Here is a 21,557-nt window from a genome sequence, read left to right as displayed (position 1 = left end):
TAAAGTTAGAGAGCCAATCGGGGCGCTTGAATGCATCAGTCGAGTATGGAGTCTGACATGTGACTTAGGATGGCGTAGCTGTCGTAGTTTCCTGAAAAACGCAGTGTTCAGGTTGGCACGGTCCTGCGATGTCTTATCCGTTTTAATGTCTTTAAACACGATTCAGACGAGAAATCTGCCATGATTTCAGTTTGTTTTAAATTATCGTACGGTCATCACGTGTAAACCATCGGCTGCCGAAATAGGTTATGGAAAGCATCCTTAAAGTTGCAATATAGGGTAACTGTCTTGAATGCTTTCAAAGATGTCAATTTCCCCATTAGTAATTTCTTCTCTGTGTATTGCCTTAAATATATCAATTCCTCACAGTCAGTCAATTCCTGTTTGAGTGATGAATCAATTACGGCAGACGCGCTGTCCTAATGCTTTGCCACTGTACAGTTGCCACTGTACAGAGTTTGAGGCAATACCGCCATCTAGTGAAGAAAACTAATATAGCAGTTATTGGATTTAGATTGTCGACGACATGCATATCTGAAATATGTACCACATATTAAGGTACAGGTAGGCACATGTAGGTGCCATATATTATGTATTAAAAATAGAATGTATTGAGTAATGATATCGTTCTTCACATTATTAAATCTATATTAAACTGATTTTACATAACAGCGACTTGTTCCACAATTACACATTTTGGTATACAAGTATTGTTGCAATAGGCCTACACATAACGTTATACAAAATACAAATATCAGCTGCAGCATATTAATGTCAGACTGGAACTACAGATATAGTGTTTGTTTGTCCAGTGCTGACAGCTATGTCACACATGTTCCCCAGGAAGATTAATTCTGTTATGATAATCAGCTCTGCCAAGGAGATGGCAGACACAGACACAATTGTCTCAGCCATAGGGAGACTCACATCCAAGCAAACTACAGCAGACAAATCAGTCTGGCTTAGATATTCTCGATGGTACTCCCACTATGCAGGACTCAAACACTTTGCAAATGCAGAAAACGCTTAACTTATTTTTTTTGTGTGTTATTTTTTTGTTTGTTTTTTGTTTGTTTTTTTTCTGTACTCCCTGTTGTCTACTGTCAAGGTGCACCGAATCCATGACCCCCCCCCATTCAATTTTGCTCTCACCTGTTCTCAGCTGTGGTGGTGTTGGTGCTGCTGCTTCCACTGCCCATGTTGCTATCTCACTGTCTGCTGACGGCCTCTGTCTGAATCCACTCCACTCCACAACCAGAGGCCAAAGGACACACCTGTCCAGGTGAAGGACAGATCTAACCTCCAGTCATAATGTCTACTGGCCAAACCCCTGGCTGTCAGTCAGTATTAATGGCTGGCCACGAGGTACAATAATACACTGTGGGAATATAGGACATCCTAATGCTTCTGAATGTATTATTATTACTGCATGAGTACAGCAACTGCTATCTATGGACATGGATTAAAACAGAAATACAATAAAACAAAAGTGAAATACAGAAAAGTAAATAAACACACATTCCCACAGTTCAAAGGGCAATAAGACAAATGTCTCAGTTTAGTAGTTGTCTAATATCTGATTTTATTTTAATGTACTGCAGGTAAAGTATGTTCCTAGCTGAATAAATTAAATATATGCAGCTTAATTAAATGTTTTTATTCTAGAGAAGTTATTGTATTATTATGACAGATTTAACTGCTAATTCCATTGGCAGAAGAATACACAAATGTTATAATGCAGAAAGTTGAATTGTGTCTCAATTTTTTCAGCGGGAAAAAAATAGCGAAACCTGACTGGTGATACAGTGAGAGACAGCTGCATTATAAGTGGAAGATGGTTCTAGGGATACTACAAGAGCAAAATCCTCATATGAACCTGGAAAAACATGATGTCAAACTGCTTCCTGAATCTTATTTGAGCTTTTAGAGTCAGTGCCCCAGAGATGGCTTTCTGTGTGCCAAATAAAAGTTTGAAGGTTTTAATTTTTTAACTATAGCCACACTTTGAGCAGCAGTTGTTTGATGATTCTTAATTTTTTTTAAATCAACTAAGCAAATAGATAGCTACATCTATACAACATGCAGTGCAACTAAAGTGTAAAGCACAAATGGAGCATTAAGCATATTTGTGCTTTCTTTTTTGTTGTTGTTGTTTGAATAAATTTAGATGAGACCCAACCAGCAGCTGCCTTCAAAGCGTGATTGCACATTAATAGACACAGACTTATGTAATGTAACCAGACACACAAAACAGACAAACACACAGGCATTCGCATACACAGGCAGAGCCATTTTTCCTCTCATTCTCGCTCAACAGCAGTGCAGTCAGCTGCAGGTCACGTGACTGGCTTGCTTAGTCTCACTGAGCATGCTCAGATCCCTCAGTGTTGTCAGGCAAAATATAAGACAGCAGTAGGAGCAGAGATCTGCAATAGATAAACACATAGACTAACACACACCAGCTGGATTGCTCACAGATGCACACCACAAGCACAGAGGCAGACAATGCAGAGTTAGAGGATCGTGTTTTTGGTTTCTCTAATATCTAATTTTATTGGGCTTACTGTCAATAGAGAACAGCTACCGAGAGAGAGAGGCAGGTGTGCCCTTTAAGAGGGGGAGCAGCTGAGGCAAGGACAGCATCCTAGTCTCCATCCTCTGTGGAGGTAAGTGTGGATGGGGTAGGGGTGCAGAGTGTGGGGGGAGGGGAAAATCCGCCTGACTGCGTCTGTGTTTGTGTTGAATATCATCAGAAGGCGGAATTGCAACAGCGGTGGTGGGCTGTGGTGGGGTGGGGGAGTATGTGAGATGACAGAGGCTATTGGAATGGCGGGGAGTGGTGTAGATGTTAGCAGGTTTGAGGACACGGCAGGACACCAGGCACATAAAGAAAAGGACAGGAGCTGAAGAGGGAGACGTGGAAATGACGGGGGAGCCGTGTTAAATAGGGTGCAGTTAATGTCTGGAGGGGTGATTTAGACAAGACGGAGCCAAACGGTAACAAGGAAAAAGGACAGTTATCCATAATCTGGAGAGGATATGTTGTGTAAACAAGTGATTAATGGGCCAATCTGCAGTATCTTAGAGTCTTTTGTTAGGGCAGCATAGAGGACATGAATGACTGGTGTTCATTTAATTACTTTGACATATAAATAGCATAAATGCCTTTATGCTTGATTGTTTCATAAACGTCCTAGAGTACCGAACTACATTTCCCTTTATGTCTGTTTTTAAATGTGTGTATGTAAATTGTAACTTTTTTTTTAGTCTGATACTGCAGTGTGAAATATACAACGTCCTGTTATTCATTGTTTACATGTCTGACACAAAGTGATGGGTCACTGTGAAATACAGTGCACAGCAGCTGCCTTTGCTGTATCACTGATGCTGTTTACCCTTGCAGCTTTTCTTCAGATTTTTTCATCATAATTTATCTCTAAATCTGGGCTGTATAAAATTCAAGATTGCTTCTTTCTCATTATGACAGCTGTAACCGTTCTTGTATAGGCAACTGTTTGTTTATGTTAATTTTTGACAAATGTCTTTCTCAGGATTTTTTACCCAACCCTGTGGCCACAAAGGGCCCACCTTATGATAACCAATGAAGCTATGTGTTCAGAGATTTCCTTCCAGTTATATGCTGCACAAATTAAAAATGTCAGGCTAACAATGCAATGACATGGGCAGATGCGGTGTTTTCACTGTGTGCCTGTAAAGGTGTGCCAGCCTTTGCTGATAAAAAAAAACAACAACAACAAAAAAATAGAAAACAAAGAAATGGAGACTGGGTACTGAACGTACAGCACATATCTCCCACACATTCTCTCCACGGTGATTAATGCCACTCTGAAAGGAGGCAGAGATGGCTGTTGCTAGGATACAAGGCAAGGTGAAGTGCAGACCATTTAAAGAAAAGAGGAGGAGGGCACCATTACAAAGCATGGCATCACTGGAGACAGTCTCTTTGTTTCACGTTTTCTTCCCTTACTGAACTGAAATTTCTATTTTTCCAAGGTTTTGCGGTTCTGAAGAGTGCAAGAAAGATCGGTGCTCAGTAAAGCTCTCCAGTTTGCTGTTCTCGTTCACTCCACCTGGAAACAGGCTGCAATGGTCGGCAGTATTCAAAGGCCTAACCCTGTCTGAGTGAGCCTTATGAACAGCAGACCCAATGGTAAGACAGCTGAAGACCTGTTGGTGTAATCCCTGCATACGATTAAGCTGTGTCATTCATTCAAGGTTTTGGTAAAAATTACTTATCGGTAAATTAAATAAAATTACGGCATTGTACCTAATTGCAGAAGTGCAGTCTTTCCTTAGACACTTTAATGTTACATTAGCTTAAACTAAGTGAAAGCCTCCAGGCTTCAGGCTTTGGAAATGACAATGGGCATGGTTATTTTTATCAAAAAGAAAGATATTTTTTATTAACTTATTCCTTTTAATTTTCAGTTGAATATTCTTCTGAAGGTTGAATTCAGAGAATATCCTGTCTTTTGGAAGGAAAATAAAATACCTCTTTGTCTCTCTCTTTGAGATGCTATATAAAGCAGTATTTTGAAGCCCTTGAACAGGAGTCTAAATGGGGAGATGGGAGAAAAGATGTGAAATGAAAGGATGAAAGAAAAACGGTGCTTTTTCTTTCTGCTCCACTATAAAGGCCTTTTCACAATGCGTGGGCCCACAGGACATCAAAGGCCAGTGTTGGACAGACGAGGAGTCGGATGGGGAGAACGAGTCGGAACAATTCTTGTATGGCATTCAGGTACACCAGAGGCTATTTACCTTCTACAGTAAAGCTATATGTTTTATCCGGTATTTGACAATACTGACATTTTGTTTTCGGTACTGATTCTTGTCACTACTAGTTATTTAAAATTGTTGTTGTTATTTTTAGAAATATTATTATTTTAGTCCTCAACAACGTGCAAAAGAGCTTCTGATCACATTCATTTGCTAATGTACAATTCCGCTACTGTAATATATTGACAGAAAAACTAAGCATACAAAAATTAGACCATTTATCCATAAATAACCACCGGCAAGTTTCACAGACAAGTGTTGGTTGGGGATCTTTTAGCCTGATGGTGGCCCCTGACAGTAAGTCAAAAATCAAGTCAAAAGTCATTTGGAATGATTCTTTTGGGGATTATGAATATTCAGAGCAAATGTCATGGCAATGTGGTGAATAGTTGTGGAGATATTTTGCCCTAGTTGTGTAGAACAGATGGACTGGCTGACTGACATTTCCATCCTAATGCCACACTGCTAGCAGGGGAAAAATTTTAAATTCATCTGAATCGCGATATTCTGTTCAAATGTAAGGGCTTGGTCTGGAATATTACATATTATAATCTGACAATAGCAAATATGACATTTACATTTAAAGTACAATACAGGTTTAGTATTATCACCTTATGTAACAAGTATCAAATCCATTTCTGTGGCTGCCATTTCATGTATCATTTCATCTTATAAAGTTCAGTGCTTCTCTTCCATATAAGATCTTAATCTGTTAGTCGTCCTTTTTTAATGTTATCTTCCAAGTCTTGTGATTGAAATGTAAATCCAGTCTGGGTCTTAAAGCTCATTTCTATGCAGTTAGAGAACATAAAAGCAGAGTAGTGAAGATAAGGATGAAAGAGTGGGATCTGTTCTACTCACTCGGAGCTGAGGAGATGAGAGTTTGACTTCGAGTCTAGACACCAGGAACGTGTATGACAACTATTCTACCACTATTAATACTTGAAAATGCTATTTATGAAGGATACCAAAAGTGCTGAGATAACCACAGAGGATATTAAACAACAGGATGTAAAACCATCACTGAAAATAAAATAATATCTGTAATCAAAGTGCAGTTTTAAAGATCTACAAAGGATTTCTGAACAAAAGACTTTTATCAAACACCATGTTATGTATGTTTTGTTTTGGGTTTTTTTGGCAAATATAAAATGTGGAATGAATGAGTGCATGAATTTCTTGCAAAATGTAACAAGATGTGTTGAACAGGACTTTCTAATTCCCACAAATGCATATTGAGCCAGCTGTAACACATCAAAACTGTGTTGTGACTTAGGGAAACGAGTTAGCAAGTGAGCAGAGAGCTTAAAACAGATGGTTAACCGTAGGCCCAATGGATAAGCAGTTCAAACAGTTAGCTAAAAGTAATGGATAAGTGGGGAAACCTTTAGTTTCTGCCTCTCTAAGTATGAATGCAATCTACTGCACCAAAACACTGACAGTTCAAAGATGTGCAAACATCGCGTCAGTATCAACTTTAAATAACTGTGTTAAATAACATCTGATTCAAAATATCTTCAAATTAAATGTGTGTTTTTTTTAAATTCACCTGACAGCGCTGTCAGGTTATATCAGACAACAGAGACTGGGAAGCAGAGTCCTATCATCATTGTGACCAGTGTTAATATACTGCTTGTTGCAGGGGAGCTGTGCTGCTGACCTGTACCGCCACCCTCAACTGGACGCAGATATCGAGGCAGTAAAAGACATCTACACTGACAGTGCTGTCTCTGTTAGGTACAGCAGAGATACACAGACAGACACGAGTGCACACAAAAGTACATGACCTATTTTAAAGAAAAATGAAACAAACAAAATAATCAATTTGAGGTTTGATTCAGTGTGCTTGCTCTTGTTAATGGGGTGATTCGAATATATTGTGAACTAATTTTAACTAGATGTTCTCTGGCAGACTAGGAAAGAATAACCCTTATTTTTCTCACTCAAGGGATAATAATTTGAAAGGTTTGGACTGCTGTGCATCCCATTACCTGTGATGAATTAACTATGTTGTTGTGTCTCTCAACAGGGAGTATGGAACCATTGATGACGTGGACATCGATCTTCATATCAACATCGGCTTCTTAGATGTGAGCCAGCGTTCCTCATTTTCTGCACAAACCTCCTTCATCTTTGCTCATTACTATTCTAACGTTGACATTTTGCAAAGTAACACATCATTTATAATGCAATGTGTGCTCATCATTTATTTATGTGATGAGAAATGGTCCTAATTAGGATGCTAACTCTGTGTATTTGTGTGTACGTGTGTATGTGTGTGCGTGTCTGACTCAGGAGGAGGTTGCGACAGCTTGGAAAGTTATCAGAACAGAGCCCATTATTCTGAGACTGCGCTTTTCTCTTTCTCAGTACCTCGATGGACCCGGTGAGTAAAGATGTCAATGTGGATGTTGGTTTTCTGGGAGGGACTTTAGGTATTTGTGCCACTCACTGAGCGTAGGAGGTGAGTACAATATGCGCAATAAAAGAGGGAGAGTGAAAGTAAGAGTGTGTGTTTATCTGTGCACTGGGTAATAATGTGAGTCATCTTTACTCAGAGCCGTCAGTGGAAGTGTTCCAGCCCTCCAATAAAGAAGGCTTCAGCCTGGGCCTGCAGCTTAAAAAGTAAGTCATGTCGCATATAATGTTTTATAGAGACATTTTGCCGAGAAGAAGTCATGATATCTATAAAGTACTGTTTTGCATAACCAGATTTGCAGCATTGGAGATACAAATCAGATTATTAAAATGAGACAGCACAAGATATAAATTTTTAATTATAATCTTTGTAATCTTTGTAAGCTTGACAAATCCAGCCACACAAAATAATAAGAATGATAATAATACTAACATGTTCACTCACTCTTCCTCCCGCCTGACTCTCGTTTTTTGCAACATGGCAGGATCCTGAGCACATTCACCTCACAGCAATGGAAGCACCTCAGTAATGAGTTCCTCAAGGCCCAGCAGGAGAAGAGGCACAGCTGGTTCAAAGCTGGAGGAACCATCAAGAAGTTCCGTGCTGGGCTCAGCATTTTCTCCCCCATACCCAAGTAGGTCTCTCTCTCTGCATCTCTTTCAAGGCATTTACACAACCATGCCTTTGTTTTATATACAGCATACTCTGCATTGTGGGCTCGTAACTGACACTCCAATCTAGATTAAATGTAAGATGTAAGAAATAATTTGTCAGATTTTCAAATGAACAAATGTGCATGCTTGCACCCTCTGCCATGTGTAACACAGTAGTAAGGATCTAAGATGTGAATACTGATATTTCAGTTCGCCTGTGACTATTATTGTGATGCTTGGCTTTATGTGGATGTTTAAAAATATTATTAGTTATTGTCCTGAATTTCGCCTAAACACTTTAATGTTTCCAAATGTTTGCTGTCATTTAAGGAGAAGGGGGCAGATTTATTTACCTCAAGCATACAATAAACAATTATACCATTAAAATTATGATGATTTCAGAATTATGTTAGCATAAGATTCACAGTGTTTGAATGAAGGTGTCTAGAAAATAACAGAAGGTTTTAGATTAGCTTCATTTATTTACAGTTGGTTGGCAATAATAATTTAGAAATGGCTTATCTTTGCTTACGCACTTTTTATTAAGAATAAATCATATAGAGGTCTGGAGTTTCACAGCACATGGTGAATCCCTAAACCTTTCCAGTTTTCAACCAGTTTGCATCATTACAGTGTGGGTAGTATATGCAAAGGAACAAATCCTTTTTGTGATTAACTCTGTACTTGGTTGTCTACCTGGTTGGTCTGGAGGCGTCTCTACCAGGAAATACGCTGTTTCACAGCGAATGATGTCTACACTCTGTCTTTCATTTGTATTTTCTATTTCATTTAATACATTTCTGTAATATGTCTCGATTTGATGTTTTTATTTTATGAAATACTTATCCAATACTTATCCAATTACATATTTAAATACAAGAGAGCTATTTTCAGAACTGGAGATTTCTGAGGGATCGTGGTAAAATATTATACATTTGGTCAACAAACTGAAAGCTGAAAGCTGTGATGAAAATACTTTGAGAAGGTTTGTCTGTGAAGAACTGTAGCAAAGAAGACAAGTGAGGGAAAGGAAGTTCTGACACAGCATTCTGTAGATTGACTTAAATTCAAAACTTGACACACTCCCTTAGGGGGGGAAGCACTTTCCTCAGCCTCTGTCTGTCTTCAGGATTCTTTGACAGTTATAGGTGCACAGGGATTGAATTCTGACATCCTCCCTTATGTCATGTGTACATGGATAATGTACTGAGAGTGATGGTGGAAGTGAACACTGGTTCTTGTATATTTAACAGTTAGTGACTTGAGCTGGTTCCCAAACAGATTTCAGTTGTCTGAGCTGGAATAATGCTTTACAAGTAGCGTAAGTGAGCAGAGCAGAGTGTGTTTTCCATGAACACACTGAGCACTGACGTACTCACATACCATACAGGAGTACAGCTCAGGAGATGTTGCAAAGATTTTATTTATATCAACATTACAATAATAATTTAAATGTCTGTTTTGACCTTGAAAGCCAAACCCTCCACTTTGGAATTTTTACAAGGACAAAAACAGTGACAACATTAGCTACTTGCCATCTCTTCTTCTCAAAAATGGCTGATGAAGTATATCTTGCTTTTTTCTAGGTCTCCGAGTTTTCCGCTGATCCAGGACACGGTTTTGAAAGGGAAGCTGAGCGTCCCTGAGCTGAGAGTGACCCGTCTGATGAACCGTTCTATCTCGTGTACAATGAAGAACCCCAAAGGGGAGCTCTTTAGCTATCCACCAAACAGCCAGGTCAGTGCCACTCTGGACAAATCAGCGTCCTTACATCTCTCAGATGTTTCTAATTTAAAGAATATGATGAATAGCAAATTGCACCGACCTCCCAATTAGTCTCACTCGTTGTGGCCATTTGTGACATTTCCGGCTCACTTCACACTCCTTACATTTACTTGTAACAGGGTAGAATTTCAAAATTATTCACAGTTCTACAAAATATTGATAATCAATGCAGTTTTTAAGGCTTTGTATATGTTATTTTCTTTCTTTTTTTAATCCACTGTGATCCACTCTGACCCTCTTCTCAGTCACCCGCACCTACACTGTTCCCACCTGAGCCTTTCCTTACCCTTACCGTAACATGGCTGGTGCGCCGTTTCCCATAATGCTTTGTCTTCACTTGACCCATCAGACTGTGGCTGTCCCGGCGGCCAGGGCCCCAGCGCAGATTACCACGAGGCAGCTGATTGAATTGTTTTTCTCATCCCAGGCGGGCGGCCACTGCAAGAACATCCCTACCTTGGAGTATGGCTTCTTAGTGCAGGTTAGACCTCAAGGACATATGACTGTACTTCATAAGGCACTTACACAACCTGTTCTTTGGGAGTCCTTTCTGCTGTCCAATACATCAACAAACAATTTGCTGTACAGTGCATATGTAAGCGATGTGAGGGCCCTTTTGTAGTAGCTGTTTAGTCCTGGGGTTCTGATTCTGCGGGTAGCCACAAAGGGTGGGGCCCACAGTGTGTTCTTAAGACTTTGTAACAGGTTAGTAATAATTGAAGTACAAATGCGTGGTTTTGTGACAATTCTGGTGCCAATCCAGTTCCTTTATATGGCAGTGCTTCATGTGGGAGTAAAAACTGGGAACACCACTGTGGTTTTCTCCTAACAGATTATGAAGTACTCAGAACAGAGGATCCCCACACTCAACGAGTACTGCGTGGTGTGTGATGAACAGCACGTCTTTCAGAATGGATCCATGCTGAAGGTACGAGAGACGAGAAAGTGAAATCTACAGTATAGACTTTTGATTTTAGAAAACAGTTATAAGCAGCATGTACATGTCTTTTTTTTGTCTCTCTCTTACTAATGTGATCCTCTTAATAGATTTTCAACAATTGTAATTTTGCGGGAGCAAGATAAAGACGGAGGAGGAGAGTTTGTGTCAGCATGTGTGTGTTTAAGTGTACTTATTACATTAATGTTTTGGGCACTTTGAAATAAGTGTGTCTGCATGCATGTGTGTTCATTCAGCCGGCTGTGTGCACCAGAGAGCTGTGTGTGTTCTCCTTCTACACTCTGGGTGTGATGTCTGGAGCTGCAGAGGAAGTGGCCACCGGAGCAGAGGTGACAACAACACAACAGATAGTTTAAGATATAATTCCGATTTTTCTTGTTTTCCTCCTCCAGTGATTTATTCTAATCCCCCCCTCCCCCCACAAAAATGTCCATTTGGATTTTATATTAAAGAATAAACTATTTAGGAAAGAAAAACAAAATACAAATGACACACTGGACTCAGTAGGAAGATGTAATGATGTCCCTTTCTGATTATTTGTAGTTTATATGTGTTATTGGAAGGTAAGCTTTTAGTTTTAAAATATAAATATCAAGTCCCTCTCTTCCCAGGTGGTGGACCTGCTCGTGGCTATGTGTCGAGCTGCTCTTGAATCTCCCCGTAAGAGCATCATTTTTGAGCCCTACCCATCAGTTGTTGACCCCAATGACCCCAAGACTCTGGCCTTCAACCCAAAGGTCAGCATCCTCCCTGCTGAAATCATAATTAACAGCTAAATGAATAACAAATGTCATTCCAAGATGACACATTCATTTGTAAAGCACTTGTTTAAATCCACTGCAAAACTAGAAAATATTTTTCACATAGTTTTTCACAAACTAAATGCATTAAATTATTAATTGTATCTCTGAAGCATATTGCAATCAGTATCTGATAAAAGAAAAACATTTTCATAATGTTGAAAAATAGTAGCAATGTTTTACAAACTTTTACCCCTTCAAGTTATTTTAGATGTCTGTATGTTGTTCCCTCTCTTGTTGCATACATCTGCTCGGCTCAACTGATGAACACAGAAGAAGAATTATGAGAGACTGCAGAAAGCATTGGACAGCGTCATGTCCATTCGGGAAATGACCCAGGTACAGGAAGGAGATGGGAGGGAGTGAAGGAAGGGGCCACAACGGATCGAAGCCACAGTTAGGCTTTGTGAATAATGATTAGGATATAATCAATAATATCAATAATAATATATATTTTTTTTTTAACCTTATACTGTATAGCTCCCTGTCTACCTGTTTGGTGGACTGTGATGTTAAAACTGTGTGCATGGGCTCATGTTTATCAAAGTGACCGCTGTTGTGACCAGTTTATCTTTTCTATACTTCCCTACTCTGCTTTTGAACCGTGCATCTGTATCTAAACACTCTTTTGGGATTTTAGATTTTGAAAAAAAAAAAATCTCTATATAATAAATGACAAAACGGGCTGAAATTAACACATGCTTTTGTGTGTTTTTCCCAGGGCTCATATCTTGAGATCAAGAAACAGATGGACAAACTTGACCCTCTGGCACATCCCCTTCTACAGTGGTGAGTACAGAGGATCTGTTTGAAAAATGAGTTTAACCAGTTCTGCATGTTAATAGGATTTGATTTCATTTTTAGAATAATAATATATAGCAGTACTCATCAGTAAAGAGCAAAAGATCAGAGACAAAATAATATTGCTTATGAGGTTACACTAATAGGCCTTTTTCATGAAAGACATTAGGAAAACCACAACAGCTGCATTTCATTTAGCTACTTCAGTTTCATGGTCCTGCTGTGCATGTTTCTTTTATTGTTACACTGTCACAGCTTACTGGGACAGTTGAACTGAGCAGAGCCATCATTAATGCCATTAATAAACCCTATTCTTTCCATACTATGATGAGCCAATATGTCTGCTGTGAAAGAAGCCTGTTGTGGTTCAAGCGAAGCGGTAGCACGATGGCAGGTACTTAAAATTATGTTGCACATTATTTGATTTATTCTTTGATTCTCTCTTTGCAGGATTATTTCCAGTAACAGGTCCCATATCGTCAAGCTGCCTCTAAGTAGGGTAGGGAACCAGAATGACATCCCTTCAAGTGTCCTAAATCAAATGAGTTTTTTACTGCTATGTTATGTTATTTGATGGTTCATACTCTGTCTCACTCTCCCTCTTGCTCTCACTTCTCCCTTATGATCTCATTGTGATAGCAACTGAAATTCATGCACACCTCCCACCAGTTTTTGCTGCTCAGCAGCCCTCCGGCCAAGGAGGCTCGTTTTCGCACTGCCAAGAAGCTTTACGGCAGCACCTTCGCCTTCCAGTGAGTCCTCTGCCTTTCCTCTCATTAGCTGACACAGCAGTTCTACAGTCAGAAACTCCTGTGTTTTCTTTGAATGGCTGCTTAAGCTTTTTAGCTCATGAGCTTAAAACCATTCAGGCTGTTATAAAATATCAGAAAATAATTTGTAATTTAGCTTGTTGTTAATCTTGTGGCTGTTGGGAAAATATAATGTGAGATCTCGAGTCAAGCATAGTCACTAAAGTGCATGCATGATTTAGCATTACAGCAGTACACTCTGTCAAACATGAACATGTGTAAGTGTAACACCTGGTCATTATGTTGTGGATGGAGGAACCGCTCTAGCAGATTTTTATGGAATCATAACAAACAACAGTGCAGAGCAGTGGCCATTCTCTTGGACAGAGAAACCACCAGGCTCAGCCAGCTCATGGAGCCAGCAGTATCTGTGAATCTGAGATTTGTACTGTAGCAGATGGGGCTTTGCTGAATATTTTAGATACACATAGCCCATCTGGGCATTTGCAGGGTACATCTAGCTCATGAGCAGTGCTAACAGTCTCTATTTATGCTGGTTAATACTACAAATGTAATATTTCTCAACAGAGAATGCCAGAATAGTATGTCAGCTTGGCTGCCATTATTTTATATTGACATAAATAGAAACATGCAAAAATATAAATACATGTTCAGAGTTAGTTTAATTACACTCTACAAAATTTAGAAGAACTTCCCTGGCCCCTTCCTTTTTTTATTTATTGGGAAGAAGATCTTCATACTCCTTCAAGTCTAGTTAAAAATAATAGCACTTTTGACACTCCTGTAGCTGTTGTATTTTATTTTAGACAATGATACTTCCATTGGGAGATCTATTCATAACCCATCCTGTACTGACATCAGTGATGGGTTGTCAGCTTTGATCTCCTGATATTAATATCTTTTTAGTATTAAATATAGGACTATGATGTAACAGAATGTCCTAAAATAACCTTGCACAAATTGTAAAAATAGATGACTACAGTCCATCTTGAGCAGAAGAGAGCTTGAATCTTCCCTCTTGATGAATTTTGAATTGCAGCTTTTGCTATAGATTTTTTCACAGTAATAATTTGTGTCATTTTGAGAAACGGAAAATAATGTGAATAATAAACAAAATAATAGTAAGTGTCCACTTGTTAATCTTTGTCAGTGAATCAAAGGTCACAGACAAAATGACAGACAGCATGAGATCCACACTATTTCTAATCACACAGCAGTTTGTTTTACCTCTTCTTTCTCATCTCTCCCTCTCTCTACACTTGCTCTAGTGGTTCCCATATAGAGAACTGGCACTCTGTTCTGAGAAATGGACTAGTCAATGCCTCTTATACCAAACTGCAGGTATGTAACCCTGGCAGTTGGCTGGGATTTACGATGCATCTCCTCTCGGACAGTAAACCTACTCTCAAACAGAGCAGGCTTGCTGTTCGGCTGATTCATTTTTGCAGTTAACGGATGCCAGCTTCCCTTTCGTCAGATTTGCAATTGGCATTTTAGTGAGCAGGGCACACTGGGAGATTTTCCTGCCCAATGTCGGCAGCACATCTCTTCCTGTTGTGGGACAAAGGGAGGGGGCTGTTGTGTCAGCTGTGATTTCGGGAGGCTGCCTGTGTGCCCTGTTTTGGTTAACTACCTAGAGCACTGAGTGGTTTAGGTCTGAAGGTGAAGGATCCAAAGGACAAGCATCCTGGTAGTGAGTATAGACATCCTGTGGGTGATTAAGGAGGGCTTCCAGAAAAGGTCAGTAACTGGCACCACTCATAATCTATTCAGGCATGAGTGAAATAGGAAATAAGTTCATTTAAACCCATATGATACCTGATGGGTATAGTGATGGGTATAGCTGACCATTTCAGTAACTATAAAGATAACTTCAAAGGAAACCTTTCTTCCAAACATACTCTTGTTTTACTCTGGTCTGCATCCTTGTGTATCTCAAGGTTGGTCTTGCACTTTGTTACCCAAGTCTGTAAAAAATAGATAAATAATAAAACCCGAAAAGAAGAAGCGAGTACTACAGACGGCTGAATTGGCTCATTTGCACAGTACAGCCGATAATGACTGCTCGGAGATACATGTAAAGTGTGTTAAGGACAATTAAATGTGAAATCTCAAGGATCTTTGAAACTTTCACATGGGCCGTGATTGCTTTATCATGCTGATGTGTTTCATTTATACCTTCTTTGTTCTCCAACTTTTTGAACTCTCCATCTTTGATCTTGCCTCAGTGCTTGTCTGCCTGCTGTCTCACTCTTCTCTCCTTTTCACCTTGAGCATTCGCGCACACACACACACACACCCCATCCACCCCTCTCGCCATTTTGTATCATAGAGGAGGAGGAGGACTATGTATGCCTCCAGCCCCAGCATCACACAAGACCTCTCGCCTATTGTTTCTTTTGATTTCCTTCAGATGTGCCACGTCCATCCTTCCCTTCTGGTTTCCTTCACTGTGGCTTATGAACACGTGACACCTGTGGTCCTTTTGTTTTTCCCCATTCTGGATGTTCTTGTTTGATGGCTCATCATCATTATCGGTCATCTTCTTTCTTTACCATCTTTATCTTCAAGCCAGCGTTCATGGTCTCATATATCATGTCAGTATTGCTTGAATACTTGAGCATTTGTTAGACAAAATTCATTTACAAAATTCAAGAGCATCACATGATCTTCACTGGGCGGCGTTAGGTTGCAAAGAGAAAATACACAGACGGTTTACAGGTATGAGTGTAGATTATTGTAGTTGTCTCACATCACTGGAATAATATATCTTTTCTCTCTTTGGCTCTTTGCCATCCACCATCGTGTGGGTTCGTGTATTTAGTATGCTTGACACAGGTAACAGTCACAGAAACAATGAAAACATTGACTTACATGCTTTCATGTGGTTTCACTACAGTTGGACTGATATGTATTGCAATGTATGTGTGAGTATATTGGTGTGTGAGATTGACCTGTGCTCAGTGGTGACCCTTCCTTCCTTCCTGCTCTTTTCAAACCCAAGCTGCATGGGGCAGCATATGGAAAGGGCATCTATCTGAGCCCCATCTCCAGCATATCTTTTGGATACTCAGGTAGGAACGACTCTGGTCCCTCTGCCCCTTTTTTCCACACCATTTTGACTGAGTACGTTCTGTGTTGGTGTCCTGCCTTGATTATCATCCTGGAACATGTACGAGCTTTCCATGCTGTTGTATCGTCCTGCTCTGTGTTGTGTGTCCATTATGGGTGCGGGCCTTGGGCCTTTTCTCTGAGCTTGTGTGCCACCACCATACCATACATTATGTTGTGGCTGTGGAAGATTCGGCTGTCAGTGGATCTTTATGTGTTACTTTGAACTTTGTTGGCTTTTTATAATGTTTTCTTTGCTTGGGGTGTGAGTGTCAAGCCATTTAAGCTAAACTTTGTGTATTTCTGCTGGACCATAATTTCAGAGGTTGGTTTAAAGGCCTACTATGGTAGTCTGGCTTTGGTACTGTTCATGTGGTCAGGAGGTCAGCATGTTACCAAAGGTTCCCAACAAGCCCCTAAGCAGTGGTGTCCCAGTTTTAAGGATGGATACTGAAATTCATTATGGTAAAGACTACAAAAACTTGCTATATTGATTGGTAAGATGGCGGCGCGCGGTAGTGCAGCGGCTTCTCACGCTCCCGGGTCTAAGCCCTTTTTTTGTTTGTTAAGAAACTGGGCTGATACTGGGACCGGGTCTAAGCCCTTTTTTTGTTTGTTAAGAAACTGGGCTGATACTGGGACCGGGGAAACTAATTTCGTTCCACTCATGTTTTACGTGTGTGAAATGACAATAAAGCTCCTTGAATCCTTGAATCCTTGAATCCTGTATATTTGGTGCCATTATATTCATTTAGAACGATCCATTCACGCTCAGTCAAAACCAATAAATAAATACTTGATGGCAGAGATTATCAGAATGAATGGTACTGAAGCACATAGTTTTGATCATAAAATTCTAATAGCAGTACTTGCTTCATCACCTTTCTTTCTCAATACAGAATGTCTCAGTAGATGTAGAAATATTATGTAGCAATTTGGAACAATAGCCTTCATGTGAAGGTTAGCGCTGTGGGTAATAAATTCTTTGTACAAGGAGTTCAGAACCACTAGAGGAAGGTTTTTTCACAGCTTCAGTGACTCGAGGTAAGGTCGTTCTGAGTCAGGATTTTCTCTGTGTGTGCTGCTTCTTGCAGGAATGGGGAAAGGACAGCACCGCATGCCCACCAAAGATGAACTGGTGCAGCGTTATAACCGAATGAACACCATACCACAGGTGAGGGAAGTGGACATATATACACACACATACTACAGCCTCATATGTACAAATGTAGAAAATATATAAAATAATGTATCAAGATATTTGAATCCAAATTTCCTCATATACAGAGAAGATGTGTCAATAAAGGAGAGGAGGCAATTTAAGGAGGATTTAAAAGCCTTGAAAGAAAACATTTCACACAACATTTCTTTTAGTCACTATGGCCTATGACTGTTACATTCTGTAATTTCATTATTTTTGATTATTAAAGTTAGAACAAATCTCTGTCTGCCTTCAGTTTGATCGTGGTCTTTACTGCAGCTGGTTAGTGGGACTTTAATGTTTCTTCTTTGTTCAATAGAGCCGTCCAATACAATCAAGGTTTCTTCAGAGTCGAAATCTGAACTGCATCGCTCTTTGTGAAGGTAATAACAAGAAGAGGTTATAATGAGTGTTAAAGCGGAGAAAATAGTGACTGTGGCAATGGTCTGGTCAGTAATATTCTGTGCTTTGGATACTAAGAGCAGCATATTTGCCAGGCATACACACACTACAATACATTCCAGTGCACATGAGTACCTTACAAGCACAGTGGGAGGTATAATATATGTTTGAGGAAAGATAATAATGTCTGCCGTATTCAAAAACAATATTATGCTGTGGGTATTCTTCTAAACAAATAAACATTTCATTACAATGATTAAGCATAAAAATATATTAATTAACAACTATACAATTCCCCACTGAAGCCAAGAACAGCCGTAGGTTCAGCTATTTATTTAATGCGTTATCTCAAGATCGAGAGTCATTATTAATTATTGTGTAAAGCTCATTTTCTTGTGATAATGAGATCATTTATCATGAGAAAGTGACTTTATAGGCTCACAGACGCTGCTCTGTGGAGCAGGTTTGGGAGTTTCAAGAACAAATTATATGATCCTTTGATGAACTTTTGCCTTTTGATTAATTTGATATGAAGGTTTTTACATCATGGCTAATTAATGTAAGGGACAGGTGTAACAATAGTGTTATGTGGTGAATGTTTCTGCATAGTGTGAAACACTAGTGAGGGGGAGCTAGCGAGAATGTTCATCATGCCATGCGTAAAGCTGTGACGGATCTAATAAGTAGGGTAAGCAGCAGAGACATGGCAGGATGGAACAACAGGATTACATACAGTCAGAACAGTCTGATGTATTGATCAGTAATGGGTCTTTCTTGATCTGATATTATGTGCTCGAATCAGGTGTTACATTTGTCAAGACAACATCTATGCATGCTGAGTTGGTACTCCTGATCTCCGATGAACATAAGTAATAAGAGGAAACAACCTTTTGTTTCTTCATGAACAGGTCGATTATGCCATTATCGTGAAAAAATTAATTTTGTTTTCTCGTGATAGCAAAATAAATTATCTCATTATCATGAGATCACAAACTTTGTTATCTTGAGACATGCCCGCAAGTCAAATCATTACAATATGAGAAAACTGGGTAATGTGAATACTGTATTAATATGCAATATGTGTATTAGTTATGTTACTACAGTATGATTATCATCATAATAAAGCTCAACACTTAGGTTAATAACTGAGTTTAAGCACTAAAGGTGCCATGTATCTTAGCTTGCTTTGTATAACATCACAAACAACAACAGTACTATTAAAGCCAATAATAATAATAAAACAAGCAATAGTATAAGAGAAAAACTGTAAGCCACCATTCCTTTTTTAATACTTTTGTTCTAACATGTGTCTGTCCTTAACCAGTGATAACATCTAAGGATCTGCAGAAACATGGCAACATCTGGGTGTGTCCAGTTTCCGACCACGTCTGTACTCGCTTCTTTTTTGTGTGAGTATCCCTGGCATTTTTAACTCCTTGATAATTCCCCCAGAATGAACATATCATTACGTTACAAGAAGAACTGATATGACAGCCAGCGAATCTGAAAATCATTGTCACACTATAAAATGCATAGTTAATCAATGATTAAAAATTAGCAATGAATAAATTCTGCTGACGGTTGAGTGACTTTACCAATCCGCTAAAGTGGTTCCCTCTCTAAACCTAAAACTGTTCTGGAGCTCAGCAAATAAAACATAGCTGCTGATGTCAGGGCTCTGAGTCCAAATGGACACACATACTCACCAGATGGTAAAGTCTATTATCATGTCCACTGCTGTCTTCTGAGTTGGAAATTAGATTTGAGATGGCCTGCAATCAAATTCAAATCACAGCTAAATATAATTCACTTCTGCACAGAGTGTGGTTGTTGTTCAGCTTGAGGAAATGCTTGATATGGTTAGAATAAAGGCAAAAAGCTTTGCTGTGTCAGATCTAACTATGCCTCCTCAAGATCACTATAATTCACTCCCTTCCCAGACAAGAGCAATGATTTTTTTATGGAAAAGTTACTGTTTCATCGCTAATATGCTTTGTTGATGATAAGAATAAGAATGAACTAAAAATTAAAAATAATCAGTAGACTGGTGGGCATTTATATCAACAAGTAATTCTCATATACAGCAGCAAAACAAAGAGATTGATAAAACCAGAGCAGCTATGAATATAAACTAACATCAAACTCATCAATGTATATGTGCAGGTACGAGGATGGTCAAGTGGGAGATGCCAACATCAACACCCAGGAACCTAAGGTGCAGAAGGAGATCATGCGCGTGATTGGAACCCAGATCTACTCCAGCTAATAGAGGCTGACCATACGTCTCTCTGGTGGAGGCACACAGGCAGGCATACACCGAATGTTTGGGCGAGCTGACCTCAGGCCTGGCACTGAAGGCCGAGGGAACTCTTGAGCACGTAATTTCTGAAGTTGTTTTGTTCTACTCCTCTCATTTCCCTCTCTCTCTCTCTCTCTCTCTTTTGTTCCTCGTCTCCATGTGGTTACACACCACATTGTTTGTTTAACCTAGTTAAAGTCAGTCTGCTTTTCTCAGTTCACGTCATTTTCCAAAAGAAATGTAACAAACTGATGAAGAAAAGGAAGTAGTCACACACACACACAGATTCACACCCGAAGTCGACTGGGCTTTTTCCCTTCTTACTGCACTTTTACTAATCCTTTGGACTAATTATCTATGTTTATCATTTCTGTTTGTGAATATCAAGAAAAAAAAAAAACATTCCCGGTGATACTTAGATACCTTATAATAAGTGATGGGTTTACATGCACATAGAAGTTTGTTCTCTTATTGTGTTTGCAAAGGCATTATCTCTGATCTGTTTATTTGATATTCTTTGAATAATGACATGAATTAAGGTCTGGAACATGTCTAGCTGAAGGGCATGTGTTGCTCTCTCATTTTGTCCTTGTTCACTTGTTCACTCCTTGAAGCTCCCAGAATCCAATAAGCGAGGTGTGACTTGAGCTCAAGTTACATACACTATAGGCACTTTGTTTTTTGATGACATTATCAAGTGTAAAAGTCCAGTATTACGTTTTTTTATATTATTATTATTACAGAAGTAAAGATTGATGTTGCACTTTCAAAACCTCACAGATGGCAAATCTCAAAAAGACTGGGTCTATGTCAAGGCCTTTTAACATTTAATTGTTGGTGGTAATAGCAAAATATCAAAATAGTTAGTTAAAATAGAATTACAAGCCAACATATTCATAATTAAATTTTTACTTGTAGCAGTTCTAATCAAACATATCTACAATTCATTTCTTACTAGTCAAAATATTAGTCACTGATTTCTTACCAATTAGTGTTTGCCATTGACGCTCACTCAAAGTCATTTATCTGTCATTGTCAGGTTTGATTTGTTAGAATTCCAAGTCAGCATGTCCATAAAGTAATTTTGACTAGTTGCTATTCTGATTGATGATATCCACGACTCAAAACCGCAAATGTTCATTGCAGGTATCTGCAGCTTTTATTACTTTACAGATATCATAGATGGAATTCTAGGTATCTAAAATTCAATTCTGATTAGTCAAAATTTAATTATTATGTCAGCTTGGAATTAAATTAAAAGAGTAAGACTGTTATTTCATGTATTTAGACTTGCTTTTCAGACATATGGAAGACGAATGTAAGTAGTGACAGTATGCTCATACAAGTAACAATTATATTTGAGAAGACTATCGTTTCTTTCACGTTTAGACATTAACATAGGAGTATGTGACATATCTGAAATGGGTTGTTGATAAGTTGTACAGATGGTTACAAATCCAAAATGAATATGGTAATTCTGGCAACATATCCTGAATGGTTTGTTGATACGTCCGAAATCCTGGAAATTATTCTGCTATATCTCAAAATGGAACATGTA

General features: G+C 39.0%; 1 protein-coding gene across 8 annotated transcripts; it reads left to right on the top strand.

The window, feature by feature from the left end:
* The first annotated feature begins 13 nt into the window (after positions 1-13).
* On the top strand, positions 14-21,346 carry LOC124049434 (protein mono-ADP-ribosyltransferase PARP6). 8 transcript variants are annotated; one of them, XM_046371626.1, is made up of 25 exons: positions 14-111; positions 1,163-1,282; positions 2,574-2,666; positions 4,015-4,171; positions 4,658-4,762; positions 6,443-6,537; positions 6,830-6,890; positions 7,096-7,186; positions 7,359-7,425; positions 7,704-7,853; positions 9,459-9,609; positions 10,085-10,138; positions 10,490-10,585; positions 10,852-10,944; positions 11,227-11,352; positions 11,689-11,754; positions 12,137-12,204; positions 12,667-12,715; positions 12,856-12,968; positions 14,255-14,327; positions 15,991-16,060; positions 17,192-17,271; positions 17,618-17,681; positions 19,025-19,109; positions 19,864-21,346. In XM_046371626.1, the coding sequence occupies exons 4-25, from the start codon at positions 4,169-4,171 to the stop codon at positions 19,964-19,966; spliced, it is 1,863 nt and encodes a 620-aa protein (XP_046227582.1). In that variant the 5' UTR covers positions 14-111; positions 1,163-1,282; positions 2,574-2,666; positions 4,015-4,168; the 3' UTR covers positions 19,967-21,346. The 8 variants fall into 8 exon arrangements, 7 of the variants coding, with proteins under 7 accessions (XP_046227582.1, XP_046227501.1, XP_046227419.1 ...); XM_046371545.1 differs by having other exon boundaries at positions 15-111; positions 7,171-7,186; positions 10,007-10,138; XM_046371463.1 differs by having other exon boundaries at positions 15-111; positions 10,007-10,138; positions 11,692-11,754.
* Positions 21,347-21,557: the final 211 nt, after the last annotated feature.

The sequence above is a fragment of the Scatophagus argus genome, chromosome 1 (genome assembly GCF_020382885.2).
Source record: "Scatophagus argus isolate fScaArg1 chromosome 1, fScaArg1.pri, whole genome shotgun sequence".
NCBI lineage: Eukaryota > Metazoa > Chordata > Actinopteri > Scatophagidae > Scatophagus > Scatophagus argus.
The sequence above is the reverse complement of the archived record's forward strand: the minus strand, read 5'-3'. Positions and strand labels throughout refer to the sequence as shown.

Bases quoted from the DNA above. Each gene is read 5' to 3' on its own strand.
- LOC124049434 (XM_046371117.1), top strand. The intron at 11,353-11,688 runs GTCAGCATCCTC...TGATGAACACAG, and splicing joins CTCTGGCCTTCAACCCAAAG to AAGAAGAATTATGAGAGACT. The intron at 11,755-12,136 runs GTACAGGAAGGA...TGTTTTTCCCAG, and splicing joins CCATTCGGGAAATGACCCAG to GGCTCATATCTTGAGATCAA.